The following is a 21,698-nucleotide window of genomic DNA, read 5'->3' as shown; positions in this document are numbered from 1 at the left end:
ATCTGCTGTAGGGACAACACAGCATGGTGCAAGCAATCCAAGAGTTTTGTGGAGTGCATTGGTGGTGACTTCCTGACACAGACAATCAAAAAGTCCAAAAGGGAGACACTCTGCTGGACCTGATACTTATAAGCAAGAAAGAAGTGGTCAGGGTTGTGAAGGCTCAGGGCAGCCCTGGCTGCAGTGACCAAGATATGGTGGAGTCCAAGATACTGATAGAAGGGAACAAGGCAAATTGCAGGATCTCAGTTCCCTGGTCTTCAGGAGAGCAGCTTTAGCCTCTCCAGGTATCTGTCTGGAAGAATCCTATGGAAGATGGTCCTGGAGAGAAGAAGAGTCCAGGAGAGCTGGTTGACTTCCAGGGATCACCTCCTCCAGCCTCAAGAACGGTCCATGCCAACAAGCAAGACATTAACCAAAGGTGGCAGAAGGCCCACATGGATGAACAAGGAGCTCCTGAGTAAACAGAAATGTAAAAAGGAAGCATTCAGGAGGTGGAAGTAGGGTCAGGTGATCCAGGAGCAACATAGAGTCACTGTCCTAGTGTCCAGGGTTAGGAAAGTCAAAGCAAAGGATATGAAGGACAGCGAGAAGGACTTCTACAGGTCCATCTGCAGCAAAAGGATATCTAGGGAAAAATATGGACCCACTACTGAATATGGAAGGGGACATATTCAGCAACAAAAAGACATGGAAAAAGCTGAGGTATTTGCTGCCTTCTTCACCTTGTTTTTCACTAGTAAGATTTGCCCTTGGGAGTCACAAGCATTTGAGACTTGTTTGGAAGTCTGGAGCAACAAAGACTTACTCTTGAGAGAAAAGGATCAGTTTAGGGAACATTTAAAAAAATTGAACATACAAAAGTCCATGAGTCCTGAAGAAATGCACCTCTGGGTGCCGAGGGAGCTGGCAGATATCATTACGAGGACAGTCTTGATAATCTTTGATAGGCCAAGCCAATCTAGGAGGTTCTCAAGGACTGGAAAAACAAAAGGGTGTCACTGCTAACCTCAAGAAGGGCAAGAAGGGAGATCCAACGAACTACAGGCCAGCAAGCTTCACCTCAATTCCTAGAAAGATGATGGAATGAATTCTTCTGAAAACCATTTCCAAACATATTAAGGTCAAAATAGATGACTGGGAGTAGTTACCATGGATTTATGAAGGGGCAATCATGCCTGACCAACTTGATAGCCTCCTACAACAAAGTGACTAGCTTGGTAGATGAGGGAAGAACAGTTAACATTGTTTATTTTTTGGAGGGTTTTGAACTGCCTCCTAGAACATCCCCATAGGCAAACTGATGAGGTATGGCCTAGATAAATGACAACGAGATGGAGTGAAAACTGACTGAACTGCCAGGCCGAAGGGCTTGAGACCAGCAACACAAAGTTCAGAAGCCAGCCACTGGTGGTGTACCCCAGCGATTGATCCTGGGGCCAACACTATTTAACATCTTCATTAATGACTCATATGGTAATAGAGTGCACCCTCAGCAAGTTTGCTTATGATACAAGGCTGTGAGAAGCAGCTGATAGGCCAGAGGGTCATCCAGAGGGACCTCACAGGCTGAAGAAATTGGCTGACAGGAACTTCATGCAGTTCAACAAGGGGAAATGCACCTGGGGAAAAACAGCTCCAGGCACCAGTACAGGTTGGGGGCCACCCAGATGGAAAGGGACCTGGGGGTCCTGGGGGACACCAAGTTGGATATGATTTGGGATTGTGCCCTTGCAGCAAGGGTGTCCAACAGCATCCTGGGCTGTACTGGGAGGAGTGTTACCACAAGGTTGAGGAAAGGGGTCAGATGTCGTGTAGACACATCTGGAGTTTTTCATCTGATTCTTGGCTCCCCAGTACAAGAGAGATGGACATGCTGGAGCAAGTCCAATGAAGGGCCACGAAGGTGGTTAAGAAACTGGAGCACCTGTCATATGAAGAGAGGCTGAGAGCTGGGACTGATTATCCTGGAGAAGGCTCAGGGGAATCTTATCAGTGTACATAAATACTTGATGGGAAGGAATAAAGAAGATGGAGCCAGGCTTTTCTCAGTGGTACCCAGTGACAGGAGGGCACAATGGCACAACAGGAGGGCAATGGGCACAAACCAAAATACAAGGTATTCCATCTAAATATAAGAAAAAAACCTTCTTTTCTCTGGCACAGGTTACCCAAAGAGGTTGTGGAGTCTCCATTCTTGAAGATATTCAAAACCCGAGTGGACACAACCCTGATCAACCTGCTCTAGCTGACCCTCCCAGGCTAAGTAAAGGACTGGGCTAGATGATCTCCAGAGGTCCCATTCAGCCTCAATAATTCTGTGATTCTGTGAAAAGGAGAGAAAGGAGCAGGAGGCTGTGTGCGACCAGCAATGCCAGACTGACGGTTTATTGATCTCGGTGCCACAGTACACTGTAAAGTTCAATTGCAATTATAACAGCAGAATTCTGCAAAGGTGAGGTAATAATTAATGTGGTAAATCATTACCACTGTCAAGAAGAATGGTAATTTCAGCCAGAATGGAAAGGGTTGTTTACATATTACTCAGGTTAACTGTGCTTAACACAGTATAAATCGATCCATAATGTCACCAGTTTCACTCATTTTTTTTAATCCACGTCAGGAAATACTAGTGGCTAAAGAAGTACCATATCTTTGTCCGGCATTTGGCTGCTCTGACCTTGGAAAAATACTTTGGCCATATTTGCAAAAGTGGTTCTCAGTTTGCTCCAGTGAACTGACTTGGTTATGAACTGTGACTCTTTTTCTCCCCTGGTGCAGAAACCTCAGCTGCTGGGAAATGTCATGGGCATGGACTGGCTCAAGCTTTGCAACACGTGGTTTTTGCAATCACAAAATATCCAGAATTGTGCTGGCACTGAGCCAGATCTTTTCACCAACTTCTCTTGAATTTTGTGCTCTTTAAATACCAGCTGTTGTCAGTATTTTCCTTTGACACATTTCTGCAATACTTAATCACAGACAAGTCTTCGTTATTCTCATGCAACTTGTGCGCACACATTTCTACTTGCTATAGGCATAACCCACCCCTTTTGGGCAGCAGTAGGCAGTTACATCTTCTCAGTACTGGTGGAATTGCAACACAACTGCATCTCTGGCATCTCTGTGGGATCCACAAAGGCATTGAAGAGATTGTGGTGTGCCAAAGTATTCCTAGCAATCTACAAAGGACCAGCTTGAAGCAATCTCACTCCCCTCCTGAAGGCACCTAGACGCTCCTTGCCGTGCCTTCTTCCCACATGCACACAGTGGCTTCCTAGGCTTTATGGTTATTCCATTAAGGATTTTGAGCTTCTATTAGGAAACTGTCTAATTCTAGATGCTATAGTACTGGTCTCTTTGTAGAGGCCATTTTTTTGTGGGGTATAGCCCCAGATTTTAAAACAGAGTACCTAAAGGGAAGTATGTGTTTATGTGTCCAGTAAGTGCTGTCACCTATAGCAATGCTGAGCCTCTGTGAACACACACAGTGGAGCAAATTAAATGTCAATTACTTAAATGTCAATTCAGAATCAGGCATTCTGGCAAACACTTTAACAAATAATAGCCATCACTTGTTTTTAAATAGATATGGGAGTTCTGTACTGCATTTTTTTAATATAGCTGCATACATTCTAAATGTTCAGACTTACAAATTAAAGTCAAAACTCTCCCATTCATACAAATGCAGTGCAGGTGCCCAGGAATGCCCACGTGCCCCTCGGCAGCCAAAATTCTGCCGACAGCACCGCAACCTGCTCCCTGCCTGCATCAATCCCTACCCTGCCTGCATCAATCCCTACCTTCCCAGTTTCCAAGGCAACGGCAGAGCCCGGGCAATGGATGCACAAGGGAGGCAACAGGGATCCCACAGCATTTGCATGGCTCTCTGTGGTTTCCCATTGTTCGAAAACGAATCGCAAATGTACAAATGTGAAAGCTGCTCAAGCGTATAAAATGTCTGCCTATGGCTTTATTCTCACTTATTTATGATGGATGACGTCATGGATTTCTCAGGCATATATATCAGAAGCTACATGACTTTTTGAGTCTTTCTGTCTTCTGAATGAGCAGGCTCTGCTCATTAGCTTATTGTTTGCTTTCCCACCTGATGAGGACTATCTGAGTTCACCTTTGGAACCTGATGCTTAATCACTTGCAATGTGAATTAAGATAGAAGAATATTTCTGACAGCAAGAGGGTGGAGTAATCATTAAGGTATCTTTAATTCTAGTAATAAAATACCAGAAAGGGAAATCTATTTTTATTTCAAATTTACAACCCACTGCAGGCACTAGAAGCAATGAAATACTACAACCCTGAGCATGCTTTTATGAATGAGAAAAAGCAGTTTCATTGTAGAGCCCTGTGTACTTGTACCTGGGGGTTTGTGTGTTTGGCCAAGAACAAAAGAGGAGAGAGGATGAGCGTGTGAGACAACACCACATTATGGAGCAATTTAGGGCACTGTAAATTGTAAAATGACCCATGCTCCTTCTGAGGGAAGAATTGTTTCCTTATGAACCTAATATTTCTTCCATACCCTATGGTTTCTCTTGTGAACTTGGATTATAACCTCCAAGAGTCAAGAATTCCTGGGAGTGTGGTTGTACAGGACACAGCAAAGAGAACCCCACTTGCCTGGCTTCCAAAGTTGCCATAATAAACACGATCACATGTCGCAAAATGACTCCAGAAAGGGAAAAATATGTTGATCATCATCAGGCAACGATTTACTGAGAAGAAAGGCAAAACAATGCAGCCTCTCATTATTTCCGCTTGGCACACCAGATGCGATGGGTAGCAGCCAGATGGCTCCTGCCCCCATCCCGGCTGCATCTACCTTTTAAGATGGCTCAGTAGATGAAATACGTCTGCCATCTCTACAGACTGGGTCCTCCAGTCAAGAGATGACTAAGATTCCAGCATCAATATAAATGAAATGCTGATATCATGTTTTCCAAGGTAGCTTGTTTCCTGCACGTCATGAGAACAAGGCACAGATAGCGACTTCGATCTGCTAGTCACCATTTCTTTTGTTCCTTAGCCTCCTTGCTTTATCTTGCAATCTGATAGTTACAAGTAACTCAAACTGACAGCGAGCAAACTCTAAACTTCATCTTGTGATGTCTGCTAAGAGATACAGACAACACAAGATGAAGTTTATGGTGGGATTCAATGTACATTGCTTAAAATCGCTCGGGTTCCCCATGGGAGAGTTCAGGGTGCTATCGCACTAGGTGGCAAGATCGGCCAAACAGCTTGCTCTGCTCTCTCCTGCTGCCAGCTGCCTGCCTTTTCCTCCTCCTTTGCACCAGTTCTCCCCCTGGCACACTCCTGGATCCAAGAAAAAGCTTTTCCCCACCCCCAGTTTACTGTCCCTAACCGCGGAGCTGAACTGACAGGTAGAGGGGTCTGACATGCCCTGGGGCTGCCTAAAGGAAATAACACAAAGGTGACACCTGAAGCAGGGCAAGGGGAGTAGGACCGTCCCTTTTAGCAGCTTAAACGTACTGAATCAGCTCAGCCCACGGAGCTACTCACTTCTGCAAGCGGCAGTTTTCTCAATGCCTTGGAAATCTCCAGTCCAAGCTTCCTCTTTCTTCCTGCCTGTAGGGTGGAGCTGGAATCATAGCTGGAATTTCCCAAAACCAGCCATACAATTAATTTATTAATTATAAGACCAGCATTATGCTGGATGCAGAGAAGCAGACTGTAAGAAGTCAATGCTTGAAATTCATTTCATGTTTGGAAAGCTTGTTGTGAGACTAATTGAATTCTGCTTGAAACCTTGTTTAATTATTCACTATGAAGTCAGGCAGTATCTTTCTATTACCTTCACGGAAAATGGGGAAACATTTTTTCAGTGCAAAACAATAGAGAACTGTTTACCAAACAAGCTACACAACCTCTGCCAGGGTAGCCATTCCATCCTCTGGAGCAAGTTTTTTTTACATTCTGAATTTAAACTGGATTATTATTAACATTTCTGTTTGCAATGATGAAGGTATTCTTGCCAAAAAGAAAAGAAAATATGCCTTGAACTTAGCAGGGAATCCAAGTGAGAAAAATGATCTGATTATAAAGGGTGACATATGGATAAATTGAGACCAGTTAGAAAATCTCTACCCTATAAGAATCAAAAGTTAATAAACAAGAATTTAACAAAGCTAACTTGATTTCCTCCCTTACGAGTGGAATTCTGCCCGTAAGGGAAAAATGACTTTGAGCCGGGAGGAGGGAATGACCTACTCTTAAATTGTTTCTTTTTTGCTTAGATACTGTAAATAGATAGCCTTCTTGTACACACACTTCAAAAAGACACAATTTTTCTTTCTGGCAGCTTCACAAATAAAATACTTGAAATAGGACTGAAGCTTGGAGCAGGGAAACAGTTCGCTTCTTGTTAAACTGCTCAGGGACGGGAAAGATTTGTCACCTGCACTGCGTCCTTTGCCGGCAGAATGGCTGGGGTGGGCAGGCTTTCACCGCTCCCCCGATACCATCCTTGCACCTCGGATTCAAATGCTCAGAGGGCTCCAGCTGGACAAGTGTCCAGTAGAGTCGGGGCCAAGAACTGTCATTTTCCAAAATGCACCACAGCCTCAGGCATTTTCTTGTCACCAAATGCTTCCATTTTGAATTTTCACAGAGGCAAGCGAAAGATAACAACCATCTAAAATGGAAGTATCTGAGCTCCCATAGCCTGCTCTTTCCCTTCTTAATAAATAACAAACAGACCAGGGTAGGTGGTTGCTGCAGTATTAAAAGGCAGGCGCTTGGCATGAATGAATCTTAGATTGGAAGGGGGAAAATTCTCAAAAATCTTTTTTTTCAGTCACATACAAGATTTGCTTCTAATACTTATTTATAAAGGTTTATTTTGCGTTGAAGAAAGGGGAAAAAAAAATAACCTTACTTGGATTACCTCAGGCACGTATAACACATCAAAAGAGTCATGAGCTTTGTTCTGTGGAACCATAGAAGCAGCTGAAAAATACACAGGCAGACTGAGAAGGGGATTATTTGTAAACGAGAAAACAGTGCCTCCCTTACAACAAGCAGGTTCAGGGGAACAGCGTTACCTATAGCTCCTAGGCAGGCTACCACGTCTGAACGGTCCCTAAAAGTATATGTTCATCATGCTTTAATGTGGAATGGAAAAGTAGAATAACATCCCTTGGGAGAAAGGGTGTGTACCAAATATAGGGGGTAGTCACGTGGTTTCTCCAGAGAGGATTTTATCTCCTCATAGTTTTAGCAAACAACAATATTAGGCCTCATTAAACAGAAAGCAATAGTTGAGGCACCTCCCCCTACAAAGCAGAATTTAATATAGTTTAACAGCACTTCTTAAAAGAATGTAGTAAGACAATTAATATGGTTTGGGTTTGTGGGTTGGTTTTTTTTTTGGGGTGGGGAAGGGAGTCCTTTCAATGGAACAACCATGAAACTTGCCCTACTTAAAGCCAGTACCAGGGTTCATCCTGATCTTACACTTAACTTTGTCATGGGGCTTACAGGGAGAGGCAACGGATGAAGGAAGCAAGGTGAGAACTCTTTCTGGAGAGTGTTGCTAAATGCCCCGACTCTTTCTGGTGAGGTCAGAAAACTTGTCCCACTTGCATCGCTCTGCCACAGTCCCTCCGGGCACCGGAGCGGTGTTTTTCAGTAGCGCATCGCAGCACTGTCCTGTAAGGACTGTGTCAGTCCATCACGGTCTCTTTAAGCACGTAGTATTTGCACAGATAGCTAGAAGCACCTACTAGTGCCATACTCTTTTGAAGTATACAGCATGTGATAATATCATCCATGAGCAGATTTCCCTGCACAGAAGATTAGGGTTTTGCCCCAGAGAATTGGCTGGAGAAGAGACTGAAGATCTGTATTCCCTTCTTCCTTCAGGTTATAAAGCCTATTGCTACTTTGGTTTACTGTGTTCTTCGCCTCACACCTTCTGGAAAAACACACTCGTTAACAGGATGGCCCTCAGGTTTGATTCTTAGATTATATCGCTGGGACCATTGTACATTTAATGCCACCCTATTTCTGATGTATACAGGCACTTCGCATACGTTGGGAAGAGGAGAATCATTAATGCTCCCACTTGACAGATTGGAAAACATCTGTTGGAAAACAGATGTAGACCTACGTCCTCAACAGATACTTAAGTGCTTTGAATAAGCAGACCACATATTGGACTATCCTTCTACAGCACTGTTGGTACAATGGCTTAGACTGAGGTCCTAGAACTAAACAGGGAAGGGAAATTAGGAGACGCAGGATCTCAGTGCTACAGTTCATTCCATTTCTATTTAAGTCTATGCAGTACCTAGCTGCTTTTAGAGCCTTATCTAGCTTTACTATCTTGCACCTACCAGTAGAGAAACGTTCTTTGAGTTGTTTGCCTTGGTCAAGGTATTTTGCTAGTGTGCTTAAAAATGCCACACATTAAACAAATGGAACAAAAATAGAGATTGTTCCCTTTCCCAACACCATCAGCTCTAATTGTCAACAGAGGAGAATGCTTCCCTGCAAGCCACCATTGATATGTTGAAACAAAAGCATGTTACTTGATATTATTAACTTCTATCTCAACACAAATGAGTCATTGTAAGTGGCTTAGGCTGCACACCACTAAGCCTGTACTATCTATCATCATTTCTTCCATGCAGGATGCCTCATGCAAGACCTTCAGCCTTGGAGGTGTTCATCATACGGACATTGCATCATCAAATCAGCACCCAATAGGGGCTGAGGCAGTCAGATTACCTAATCTGAAATCCTTTCAGTGGTTCTGCTTCATCCGTGAAACAGAAAAAAGTGCAACCGTGAGCACTTGCAAAGACATCTGCTTGTTGTTTGGCATGCAGCAGCCAGTCTCCGGTTTTTATAGCGAATGGTCTCCTGCGTGATAGATACAGCTAAAGCTCAAAGATCCAACAGAAAAAAAAAAAAAGGTATTGCAGCCCCCAGGCCCAGTATGAGACTTGTCCTCCCTTATAGTGACATACTGTTCCTACCAAGGCGTTTTGAACTTCCACTTTAAGCCTTCCGCTATCCCCTTTTCCTGTATTTCCCTCAACTCCTACTGAAATGATGGTTTGACTATTTTTTTTTTTTTAATGATTACAACTGGCAAATAAGCTGTGTAGGATTTATGAAAGGACATGTTTCTGTCTAGAGTATCTTTATTTATGGTTCCTCTTCCTCTAGAAAAAAACAGAATACAAACAACAGCAAGGAATGTAGGATGGTGTCCTACTTTCTAGAAAGGGAGCTGTACTGAAATGTGTCGCTTGGGTAGCTATATTTAAGGGTTAGCCAGAGACAGAGCGTAATTACACTAAGAATTAGAAGCTAGACATGCTGAACACTAGTGAAACCTGCTACAGTCCCACGGCAGAAAGGAAGATCTTTACTATCGAAGACTGGATTCTCATCTTTTAGTCAAACTTTGTTTAAATTCATTTGCTGGCTCCCCTTCTCGGCTTTACAAACAAAGCTATATGATAAACAGCTTCAAGTGCAACCCAGCTAGGTAATTTCAAGGGAAGGTTACTTTGACAACCAAATAAGCTGTTATTTCCCCAAAGGGCCTGGGGCAGTGTGTAGTAACTCAGTTACTAGAACAACCTCCATTTGTTTAATGCTTAATCCTAGAACTGCTGAAGTGCTAAGAAATACAAATACTATTGTGGGTATATACAGTTGTGTTTGTTTACGGACCATTCAGGCAGTTTAAGTGTTTCTCAGCCCTCTTTACAGAGTGTACACCAGAAATGAAGCACAGAGGAGAGAAAAGCTTTAGCAAGCGCCTGTTATCCTGCAGACCATTGTGGATCTCACCATAGGTTAAGCAGCCCATCAGCAAAGGAACAGGGCAGGCAGCAGTCAATTAACAGAGCCAAAACCAGGCAAGATATTAGTCATGCACAGTAGCTCCCTTTTAAGTCTTTATTCCAGTAATGCCTTACGAGCATTTAATCAAAGGGTCACAAAAGAGATTGCACACATGTGGATTCCAGCTCTTTCAGAGCAGTAAGGACCACAGCAATTGTGGCAGGTCTCAAAGCAACACTTCTTTTAGTACAGGAGCACTCCCCTGAAGTGGTGTTTGGGTGAACTAAGGGCTAAGCTTATATACTGGGTAGCTGCTATACTCTGTGGGGGATTTTACTTTTTTTCGTAGGAGTAAAAGTCTCATAGGCCTCATAACTACTGACAACTGCACTGTAGGCTCACTCAGGATTCTTGCATCCTTTCAGTATACAGCTAAACAAATCTCCCCCCCTCCCTCATCTGTAAGGGAGCAACACTTACCTTTGCCAAGATGCACAACAGGGTGCTGCTGCCCTGCTCTCGCCTGCCTGGGTAGAGCTCCATTGCCTGCTGCAGGGACCAAGAGCAAACAAGAATAGTCCTGTAAACGCAGAACTTGGATGTGGGAGGAGACAGCTATTGTCAGGGTATCTACCTGACTACTCCAAGATTTTATGTATGCTCTGGACAGCCCTTTGAGCCATGTTATCTAGAAATCTGCCTGTCACCTCTTATGTCCTAAGGGGAATCGATTCCCTTGAAGAGTCAATCCCCTTAAGAGTTAAGGCAGCTAAGTGGCTATTTCTGGGAAACACTCAAGAATTTTAAATCCGAAGAGAAAGTTCAGGTTCTTAATCAAGTTCAACTCGTCTGCTAGTACAGAGCCGTGCTTCTCTGCATTGACCTTCCGCTTTAGAGAGGAGGGTTGGAGGGGACAGGACAGCTCAGGACCAAGTCAAATTACAGGCAGCTACCACATGCATGTAGTCTAAGCCATGGAACAAGTTAAATAAGAGCTGCTGAACGGCAGTGGGGAATCCTGCAGCTATCCTGTCAAATCAGTTTTGACAGCTTGTAATGTGGCATTCAATACCTTCTCCCTGACCTCACTACCATGTATGTCCATAAATAGGAGTTGCAGGACACTCAACGGCAGTGTCTTGTTTCTATTAGTTAAGGCAGCTTTCTCCCCAGCAATAGATTAGCTGTTAGGCACAGGAGTGTCTAACACTAAACCCCCAGTTTCCATAAATTAACTACCATCTTAAGCTGAGCAACTGCTGTTTACTCATGCTGTCAAATTCATGACCCAGAGAAATCTTGTTTTATTGAGTTTAACTTTTGAATGAGATTAAGGATTAAACTGAGAAGTGAAGCTACAGAAAGCTACACAAGAATTACTTTCTTAGTATAGAGAGAAATAAGGCAGAGGAGACAGTTTAGGACACAAAAAGCCTTTATGTTTGAGAAGTTAACCATTTCGACAGAAGACTCTGAAGTATTTTTGCAACTACTGTTACATTGGACAGTCAAGGATACAAAACTGCTGACAGAAGCAACAGTGGAGAGCACCAAATTAAAAAATGCATGCTTCAGCACAACTGCACAGATTCCTCCTCTCAATGAACACTTGCCTGCTCAGACTATACTTAACTCCTACCCATTTCAATTTTATGCCTCATCCTCCTCTCCTTCCTCTTCGAATTCCCCCTGCTCATCAGCAGTGGCATCCTGGTATTGCTGGTATTCAGAGACCAGGTCGTTCATGTTGCTCTCAGCCTCCGTGAACTCCATTTCATCCATGCCCTCGCCAGTGTACCAGTGCAAGAAGGCCTTGCGCCGGAACATGGCCGTGAACTGCTCCGAGATCCTCTTGAAGAGCTCCTGAATAGCCGTGCTGTTGCCAATGAAGGTGGCGGACATCTTGAGGCCACGCGGGGGGATGTCGCAGACGGCCGTCTTCACATTGTTGGGGATCCACTCCACAAAGTAGCTGCTGTTCTTGTTCTGCACGTTGAGCATCTGCTCGTCCACCTCCTTCATGGACATGCGGCCCCGGAAGATGGCGGCCACTGTCAGGTAGCGACCGTGGCGGGGGTCGCAGGCCGCCATCATGTTCTTGGAGTCGAACATCTGCTGGGTCAGCTCGGGCACCGTCAGGGCTCGGTACTGCTGGCTGCCACGGCTGGTGAGAGGGGCAAAGCCTGGCATGAAGAAGTGCAGCCGGGGGAAAGGCACCATGTTGACCGCCAGCTTGCGCAGGTCGGCGTTCAGCTGGCCAGGGAAGCGAAGGCAGGTGGTCACGCCGCTCATGGTGGCCGACACCAGGTGGTTGAGGTCCCCGTACGTGGGAGTGGTCAGCTTCAGGGTGCGGAAGCAAATGTCATACAGGGCCTCGTTGTCAATGCAGTAGGTCTCATCCGTGTTCTCCACCAGCTGGTGCACAGAGAGGGTGGCATTGTAGGGCTCCACCACCGTGTCCGACACCTTGGGGGAGGGCATGACGCTGAAGGTGTTCATGATGCGGTCGGGGTACTCCTCCCGGATCTTGCTGATGAGGAGGGTGCCCATCCCAGAGCCCGTGCCGCCACCCAACGAGTGGGTCAACTGGAAGCCCTGGAGGCAGTCGCAGCTCTCCGACTCCTTCCTCACCACATCCAGGACAGAATCCACCAGCTCCGCACCTTCCGTGTAGTGGCCCTTAGCCCAGTTGTTGCCAGCCCCACTCTGACCTAGAGGATTGGACCAGAAGCAGGGTGCCGCGTTAGTGCCCCAGGGAGGAACAGAGATGACCCCACTTCTCCTGCCCCATGGGGTTCCCCCCTCACTTCCACCCCCACTGTGCTGTTGGGATTCGGGTCCCCCAGCTCACTCGCACACTCGCTCGGAGCCTTTTCTGTGCACAGAGCTCTGGCTTTAGGACTCCTCCACCCCACACTCACTCACCAAAGACAAAGTTGTCGGGCCGGAAGATCTGTCCAAAGGGGCCGGAGCGCACAGAGTCCATCGTGCCGGGCTCCAGGTCCACCAGGATGGCACGGGGGACATACTTGTTACCTGCAGGAGGAACCAGCGACAGCATTACAGCCCCGCAGGCAGCATTAGAGGAGCCCTGCTGTGCTCCCTTCCACCTCCCTGCCATTTGCTGCCCGGGATGCAGAGGGCAAGGGAATTTGGAGGGAGGTAGCTGGGGATGGGAATACAAAGCAGCTGTTAAAGCTGTGCCGTGATACCACGCACTGCGGGCAGGGCTGGGCACAGCCCCACAGGCAGGATGCACTGGGCACACCCTGCCAGCCCCCCCAGCGGCACCGCGCCGGGAAGCTCATTACAGAGGGGCGTTACCGGTGGCTTCATTGTAGTAGACGTTGATCCTCTCCAGCTGCAGGTCGCTGTCCCCGTGGTAGCTGCCCGTGGGGTCGATGCCGTGCTCATCGCTGATGACCTCCCAGAACTGCAGGGAGCGGGAGGGGGTGGGGGGATACGACGAAAGGGGGGGTAGTGAGGGGGTCAGCACCGCTCCGCCCCGCCCGCGCCCCCTGGCCAAAACCCCGCGACGTGGCGAGCGAGGATTCGCCACGCGTGGAGGCGGACCCCGCCAGGCGCGGCCGCTCCCGCGCCCCTCATCCCCCACAACGCCCCCCCCCATCGCCGTGAGGGGTGTGGCACCGGCTCGGCGCCCCTTCCTTCCACCCAGCCGGGACCCCCGCAGCCCGCGGGGTGCGGATGGGCGGCAGGGCTGCTCCCCCCGCCCACCCACCCGAGGTGCACCACGCTCACGCCGCGGAATCCCCCCGAGTCCCCCCTACGAGGCGACAGCCGGGAGACGCCCCCGCACAGACAGCGCTCCCCGGCGGGAAGGCGGGTCCTCCCGGCAGCGCTTTCCCCCGGGACGCACAGAGCCCCGGCTAGAGGGGGCACCGCCCCGCAGCCCCGGGCAGACGGACACGGCGCCGGGCCCCGTACCTTGGCGCCGATCTGGTTGCCGCACTGCCCGGCCTGGATGTGCACGATCTCACGCATGGTGCCGCTGTCCGCTGGTGCCGGTGTCCGATCCCGGTGCTGCTCCTGCCGCCGCCTTCGCCGCCTGCTCCCGCACTCGCCGCCGCAGCGGCCGCGCCCCGCGACGCCCCTTAAATCGGGCGCCGCCGCCCCGCCCCGCCGGTGACGTGATGCGGGAACGGCGCGCAGCCAATGGGCGGGCGGCGGCGGGGCGGGGCTGCGGCATTGTCTCCCGCCGCGGGGGGGCGGGGCGGGGCTCGGGGGGGCGGGTCCGGGGGCGGGGCTTCTCGGGAGCGGCCGCCGCGCACCGGTACCGGTGCTGCCGCCGCCCCGGTTCGCCGCTGACAGCGGGGACAAAGGCACGGGGTCCGTCGGTGGTGCGGCGGCGGCCGGGGCTGGGGGATCGGCTCGGGGAGGGGGGACCCTTTCCCCAGCCAGGGCTCCGCCCGGCCCGGCGCTTTGTAGGGCCGCCCATGTGTGAACCGGCCCCGTCGGCGGCCGCCGTCCCTCCGCCCTCCCGCGGCCGCCGCAGCCTTTTGTTCCCCGAGACGAGCAGCTTTCCCTGCCGCAGCAGCGGGCGTTGCCGCGGGGCGGGGGGGCGGGGGGAGACAGGCGGCTGCCACAGCCCCCGCCCCCCGCCGGAGCCTCCGTTCACACGGCGCCGGCGGGAGACTCCCCTCCCCGCGGGGCACCGCGCACCCCCCGACATCACCGTCGCCGGTGATTGCCGCCCCTCCCGCGGTCGGGAGCCCCGCGCCCTGACCCGCTTCATCTTTTCCCCGCGGCAGGACGCGGGCGGGCTCCCCCCAGCACGGGCTGTGCCGTGCAACCTCCCCTCCGCCCACCCTGCCCGGTAGCCATCCCTGCCCGCCGCTCCCCCGGTGCCCAGCTCAGCTTCTCTTTCTCCCCCTAAAAAGGTCGGATTTAGGAGCCGCTCTCGAGCAAAGCGACCGGCTCCCCGCTGTCCCCCGTCCGGCTGCGGCCACCAGCGACCCTCAGCCAGACAATAGACAAGGCGGCTGCTGCTGCTGCAGGGGGCCCGGGGGCTTTGGGATAGGGGGTGTGGGGGGTTGGCGGGTGTATTTTCCCTGAGCTCTGCAGCAATCGCGTCTTGCAAACCGGCTGCAATTTGTCGCTTCGTTGCGGATTTACACGTGGTGAGGGATGAAGAAAGGCGAGGAGCTGGAAAGGAGCTGGGGGGAGGGTCGCAAGGGAGGGTTGAACATGTGCCCCCCGGAGATACTTTCCCCGGTTTCTTTTCGAGCAGCCCGGTATGGCAGCGCGGGCATCACCACGGGCCGCAGAGCCGGCGGGCAGGGCACATGCCCACGCCGCCGGAGGAGGAGGAGGAGGTCGGGGGGATGAAGAGCACGGCAGGGCGGCGCCGTTCGCGCCGCGCCCGGGGTCCTTCGGTGCGGTCAGAGCGGCGTGCCGGCTCCTCGCCGCTACCGCCTGCTTCACACCCCGCTTTGTGCCGGCGTGTGCGGCGGTGGGAGGCGGCGGCTCCCCCCAGAGACTGCCCAGAGCCCCGGCAAGGGCAGGCAGGGTCCCCGCAGCCATCGCCGGGCGGTACCCCGCTAAATCCGGTTTTAGTGACCCGCTAATTTAAGGCTGCGGCTATTCTAAAGGCACAAATAAAAGTTCATCACGGTTTCCGGCACGTATTTCTTCAATATACTCTTTCCTTTGTTCTATCCATGTGCCGATCCCTCTAATCTTTCTAACCGCGTTTGTGCAGATCGATAGCCCTGCCTGTGGAGCACTCGAGCTCGGATTTTACATTCTTCCAAGGCGATCTGCAGAACAACCCGGTTTCGTCTGATTGGTATGCCAAAGCATCCACACCTTTCTTTTGTTTCCCTTACGGGGAGAAAGCATCCCGGCTCCAAAGGAGGATGCTGGAAAATACACTCTCAGGTTTGCCTCGTCAATAGTGATTTTGAGAAAAATAAATCTATTCACTTGTGCTCACTGTGAAATCTGTTTTTACTGGTCTGAGCCAGGAGCAATTTAATTATTTGGTTGACTACGCTTCACAAACAAAGTGTAGCTTTAATTCCAAGCAAACTACTTTTTTTTTTTTTTTTTTTTTTTTTTTTGTGGCATGCTAACTGCATAATCAACATCCACATCTATAATTACTTGTTTAAAAATAACTTGCGGATTAGCAACTCCAGTGGACCACTGACCGCTTCAGGTAACGATTCAAAGTAATGCCAGCCTTTCCCATGGCTGCGGTGGGTGTGCTCCTGAAAGCACTGTCGCAGCAAAACTCGGTTACAGCAGAGCTGGTGCAAAATACAGGTACCGTGAGCCCTCGCTACTATGATTTCCAAGTATTCTGCAGATCGTACGCTGCTTATTAGTTATTTACTAGAAGAATTAGTGACATTTCAGCGCTAAAGGGAGTAGCTGATTTTACACATCCTCCATACCTACGTTAAGCTCGTTCCTAACAGCTTGAAGCTTCAAAGGAAGCCATTTTAAAATCCAATTCAAGGAAAACAGATTATTAACACCGGAGGAAAGAAACCCACCCTAACTGCTTTATCTTAACATAAATTAGTTCACGTTTTTGAAGGGCGGTGGGGGGGAGGGGAAGAAGGTTCAAGTACGTCTTCTGTATAGAACTTGTTGAGACTGGAAGGAAAAAAAACCCAACGCGAAATGTTGATTTCTAAAATAAACAGCTGCATTACTGGGGGATGAGGGAGGAAATCCAGGTCTAGCTTTTCCACAGCCCGCGGACAAGACCCTTTAGGTGCGAACAGCCGCCATCCGGATCACTTCAGGAGACTTCAGACAAGGTCCGGCTGAACTCCAAGGTAAGCATTTGAAACAAGAGGGTTTCCCAAAGGTTCAGCGTAGCTTATTGCAAATCACTTGCTGGGAAACCAACTGTTCATCTGTTGGCCGCCCCTGCCTCTCTCTCCCCTCTCTGTATTTGCCTCACATCCCTGTGTCTGTCACAGCAGCCCCTGCCCCAGCCCCGGGGCCGGCCCTGGCTGGATTCCTCCATCCCCAGTCGCCCCGGCAACCGGCCCCCCTCCTCCCCCCAACTCCCGGCAGAAACGAGCTACACAAAAAAGAGAAAGGAACAAAACAAAAAAAAAAAGCCTGCAACATTTTCACTCGCCCGGCTGATTTCCCAGGGTGTAAAAGCAGCGCGGCTATGGGAGTGCAGAAACTGCGGCGGGGCGGGTGAAAATGCCGGCTCATGGGGTTGTTCCGCGGCCATCCTCACTGGACACACAACAGGAGGAATAACAGGACCTCAGTCAAGAGTTTGTTTAATGAAGGTCAGAGGATCAACCCAATTCTATGCAATGTATCCTTTTCCCCCCCGCTTTCATGCTTCCCATCCTCCCAGCTACGAGGTCGGGTGTGATCACCCTCGGAGCCTCCGTCTTAAGCTACTGAAGTGATCACTGATGGAAGTCCCAACTCCCTTGCAGGATGCAGAAGGTTGCAAAAGCCAGCTAACAAAAGCCCAAGGGGAGGACTCTGTCATTTTACTTTATAATAGGCAATACGTGCATTTGTGTGATGTACTGCAGCACGATTTGTGGGTCATTAGAAGGTTTTTCTTAAAGAGAAACTTGTTCTTCCTTTCAGAAAACATGCACCTACCCCATGGCTCAGCATCCCATTTCATGGGTCATGTCCTTGTCTGTGTCTCCTCTTAGAAGGACGTGAGTGACTTTAGGACCTTGAAATTATGCCCAAACCCCCGAGAGTGGCACCTAAGCTTTTCTTATCTTGAGGGGTGGGATGCTGTAGTATATTAAAAATGGTAAAGAAGTTTGGACTCTCGCCAGTTGAGGACCTGCGCCATAGACCAGGCTAGACAGTAGATGGCCTGCGTCCAGGGCAACTCATTAGGCCCTCATTTAGGCCAAACCAACATTTTGCTCCTCAGTGTGCATCACTGTAACACAGAGGAGGGCCAGGGAGGGGCAGGCTGGGAGGACTCTGGGTACGTTTGGGAGGAATTCAGGGTGGTGTCCACAGAGAGGGAATATTTTGTACCTATGCAAACAAATTTTTTTTTTTTTTTGGGGGGGGGGTGTCCCCGTTTCTGCGCACCTTCTTGATTTTTTGCATACAGGTTGCTTGGATACTAGTGGCTGGACCAACCTATGCCAGCAGGTGGGAAAGGACAGGAGGCAGACGGGGCTGGTAGCAGCCATGGCTCTGTGCAGTGACCCTCCGTAGCTTTGCCCCCAACAAAAGTCCTCGCTGGTGCATGGCCCAGCTGCACAGCCTCTCCCCAGGTTCTCTAGAAAATTCCTAAGCTATGGGAAAGTCAGCAGTGCAGCACCACGCCTGATAAGAAAAGGTACAACTGCAGGCAAGAGATAGGCTTGTAGGAGCAGGATCATCAGTGGCTCAAGGACAGGGGGAGAATCAGCACCAGCAGGGAAAGCTGTGAGTTCCTAAAGGAAGAAAACAGGGAGGCGGCCGAAAACTGCAGCACGTCCACACATTTGCACGAGCAGCAAAGGCCAGCCCTCCTCCGCCTGCCTGGCCAGAACACCAGCGCCTACCTCTGCCCCTCCCTGCAACGCTGGAACCCCAGAGCTCATCAAAGCCAACCTGCCTTTGGGCCACAGTACCCAGCATCGATGGCAACCATGAGACATGCCCAGGGTGGCCCAGGACTGGGCAGCAAGGGGTGGCCACAACATCATCAGTGGCCCCACACCAGCCCGGCTGCTTGGTGGGCTCCAGTCACCCAACAAGCCCCAGCGGGTCAAGTCCCGGGATGTGGCCATGCTGTACCTGCAGCTCCCATGCTCACCTGGGCGATGCTCGATGGAACCCAGGGCTGCTGCCCATCGTGGGGTGTCACTGGCCTTGGATGGGGTGAATCTGGGGGCTGCTGGTGCAGCCGTCTGGGGCTGCTGCGCATCATCCCCGCAACCAGCTTCAATCAGATCACGGGATTTTTATTTTTTATTTCTCTTTTACTACTGCTACAAGCCGCTGTTTCTACCAAATAGTTAAAAATATGTTTCAGTTTTGCTGTGAGCACCTGCCTGCTCACTACTTACTCATTATTCGCCAAGCTAAGGATTGCTCTCGCGAAACAAAAGCCAGAGCAAGGCTGTCGGCCAGAACCCTGCTTGGCACTCTAGGAAAGGAAACCCCCCCTGGCCCCGGTTTGAGGACTCTCACTGCGGCACCTCATCAGCCAAAATTACAGCAGTAAGAAGTCGCAAAGGAGGCTCCGAGGGTCACACCGGCACGATGCGACACCTTTCATGTGCCACCACCATGTGTCGTGAAGTCGGTCCCCCCAGCGCATGCTGGACCCGTCACAGAGTTATTTCTTGTTTCATCTCATTCATAGTAAGGCTTACGCGTATGCCCTTGTATAAGGAAATAATAATAGTTCAAGCATCTAATTATGTCTCCAACTGTATTTAATAGGTGAGAATATAAACCACAGAAGCACGAGAGAGAGATGAGAAATGGTGTCCCTAATTAGGAAATTATTGAACGATGAGAAGCAAAGAGCAGGTAAGAGGCAAAAGGGCAGTTTTCCTGCGATCGGGGGAGAGTGCTGATGAGAAATTGATCCGCTCTCTAATAAATCTGCTTGCCTGGCCACCAAACATGGCAAGATGCTGTACGGATGCTGGGGTCCCCTAACCAATGACAGGCAGGCATTTTGATTCCTGTGTGCTCTGCTCTCCAGGCATAAATATTAATAAGGTTCCAGCCTCGGTGCTGGTGCTGATGCAGCTGTTTCTACATTCATGTGGAACAAATTCAGTAAATGCAAAAAAAAAGCAAGGCATGAAAGAAAATATTCACTTGCTCGTCTGAGTTATTCTTGCAATCCGGTCTTGGTCTTTTATTTCCTAGGCAGGATTTTTTTTTTTTTTTCCTTCTCTTGTGTTCAGGCTGAACTGGGATCATTCAAATTTGCATAATTTTAGGATCTGGTTGCTAATGGCAGTGTCGGAGGGTAAAACCACTGTCGGACCCTCGTTTGTGGTCGCCAGGGCAGAACCTGGAACCGCAGCGATACAGAAGCCACACGCCAGGCAAACACTCCTCTTTTGCTTTGATCCTTCTTGGTTAAACATTCTTTCTTTCCATCCCAAGGACTCACCCTTGAAACCCCGATAGCAGCACGCTGCCCTGCATCGTTACCGAGCCGTGTTTCTACCGAATCCATTGCCTCGGTCAGCCAGCTAGGATCTGGGATGTTAAGGAAGCAGGCGGCTTTATAACCGGATTGAACAAAGCATTTTTTTCCCAAGGTCTTCTGCCACCACCCTGCGCTCTCCTCCCTGCAGTAATATTGCGGCTGGCAGCGCTGCTCGCTGCAAGGAAGAGTGTGCTTGTCAACTCGTTAACACTTTCTTTTTTTCTCCTTTGCAAAAGGCATGGTTGTGCAAATGAATTGTAAAGATCTTAGCAGGCAGCTGCTTTGGCTGCTCTCAGGTGCCTCGAATATGCATCTTTCAGGAGACTGGAAGGAAAACAAATATAATTTTGAAGGCTTAAAAAAAGATATGGCCCCAGATCACTCGTATGTATATTAAATCTCTGGCTTACTGAAAAAGAAAATGACTGTTTGGAAAGATTTCTTTCTTCCCGGCATCAGTTGCCCTCCTGTGTTGGGCTGTAGGGAGATGATCTGGGTGCCAAGCGCTTGCAGCCGAGAAAAAGCAGGATTTGGGGGAGCTGCACAGGGCTGTGGTGTGCTGTCAGTACAGCGATATCACCTCTCTCTCCTGTGGCAGGATTTACACAAAGGCTTTGATCATCTGGTTTATTAAAGCTGGAAGCATCCTCCCCAAGCTAGAACTGGCAGCAGAGATGAAAACACTATTTCCAACCCTCCCTTCCCCTTGTACTTTAAGGAGTCCCTGCCGCTGGGGTTGCAGCAATGGGGGAAAAGGTGGTAAAACTGGGGTGTGGTGACACAGGGCCGCTGTGCCGGCGCTGACATTGTCACCAGGAGGGAGCAGGGTGAGTTGCAAGAGCTTATAGGGGAGCGCAAGGGAGGGCGTCAATCCATGCCGGAGGAGCTGCATGGGTTACGCAGGCTGAAGCCTCATCTTTGCATGGGTGGGGATGCAGGTAGGTGAGCAAGGCATCCAGCAGTAACTCAGGAGCCTAAAGTGCAGCATTTTGGACAGGTTCTAAGCAAAGTTCATCATTAAAAGCTTTATCTTCAGCTTACAGGAGCTAGCAGGTGTTTTTTTCAATTGATTTTTAGAGAGGCTGGCTCAGATCCTGAATCTATTAAAGAAAGGTATCACTCCCAAATGCCATGAATGCCTTTGTCCTCCTCTCTCCTCCTATTTTCCCACTTATGGTTCTCTGCAGGATTTAGAGATAATTTTCACCTGATTTGCGTTCCCCTCATGAGAAACACATAACAAATGTCCCTTTATGGGACTTCATGCATACACAAGCCTTCCAATCCTGGGGAAGGCCACCATCCATCCCAGGACACTGTAACAAAAACAGCAACAGCACCTGGCACCAGCTTTCAAACACCAAGCGGAAAAGGGAGGTGATTTCTCACGCTTTCTGGATTTCTTGTGCTTTCTGAGAGGCACAGGGGAAGGATATTTTTCAGTTGCAGTTCAAGAGCGGGACACGGACTTTATGAAGACACAGCTTCAGCCTGTTGGGATCCTACAACCTTGAAAATACAGTAAAGGAGCTCTGGTAACAATTTCCTAAGGTAGTATGTTCTGACAGTGTTTAACTCTTCTGTCAGTTCTGTTGTCATGCAAATAGGCAACACTCCAGAGACTGAAGGCAGATCACTGAAGTGATATTTGTGAAAGTTATATTCTGTGTAATCACCAATAACATCAGATACACCGATTAGGCGGCAGCAGTAG

The 21,698-nt window shown here is 49.5% G+C and overlaps 1 protein-coding gene across 1 annotated transcript; it reads right to left on the bottom strand.

The window, feature by feature from the left end:
- Positions 1-9,139: 9,139 nt before the first annotated feature.
- On the bottom strand, positions 9,140-13,948 carry LOC134511669 (tubulin beta-2 chain). Its single transcript, XM_063325995.1, has 4 exons — positions 13,789-13,948; positions 13,168-13,276; positions 12,769-12,879; positions 9,140-12,554 (listed from the first exon to the last, which is right to left on the bottom strand). Exons 1-4 carry the CDS (start codon positions 13,843-13,845, stop codon positions 11,494-11,496), a joined length of 1,338 nt encoding a protein of 445 aa, XP_063182065.1. The 5' UTR covers positions 13,846-13,948; the 3' UTR covers positions 9,140-11,493.
- Positions 13,949-21,698: the final 7,750 nt, after the last annotated feature.

The sequence above is a fragment of the Chroicocephalus ridibundus genome, chromosome 2 (genome assembly GCF_963924245.1).
Source record: "Chroicocephalus ridibundus chromosome 2, bChrRid1.1, whole genome shotgun sequence".
NCBI classification, from domain to species: Eukaryota; Metazoa; Chordata; class Aves; order Charadriiformes; family Laridae; genus Chroicocephalus; species Chroicocephalus ridibundus.
This window is presented reverse-complemented; position numbering and strand designations above follow the sequence as displayed.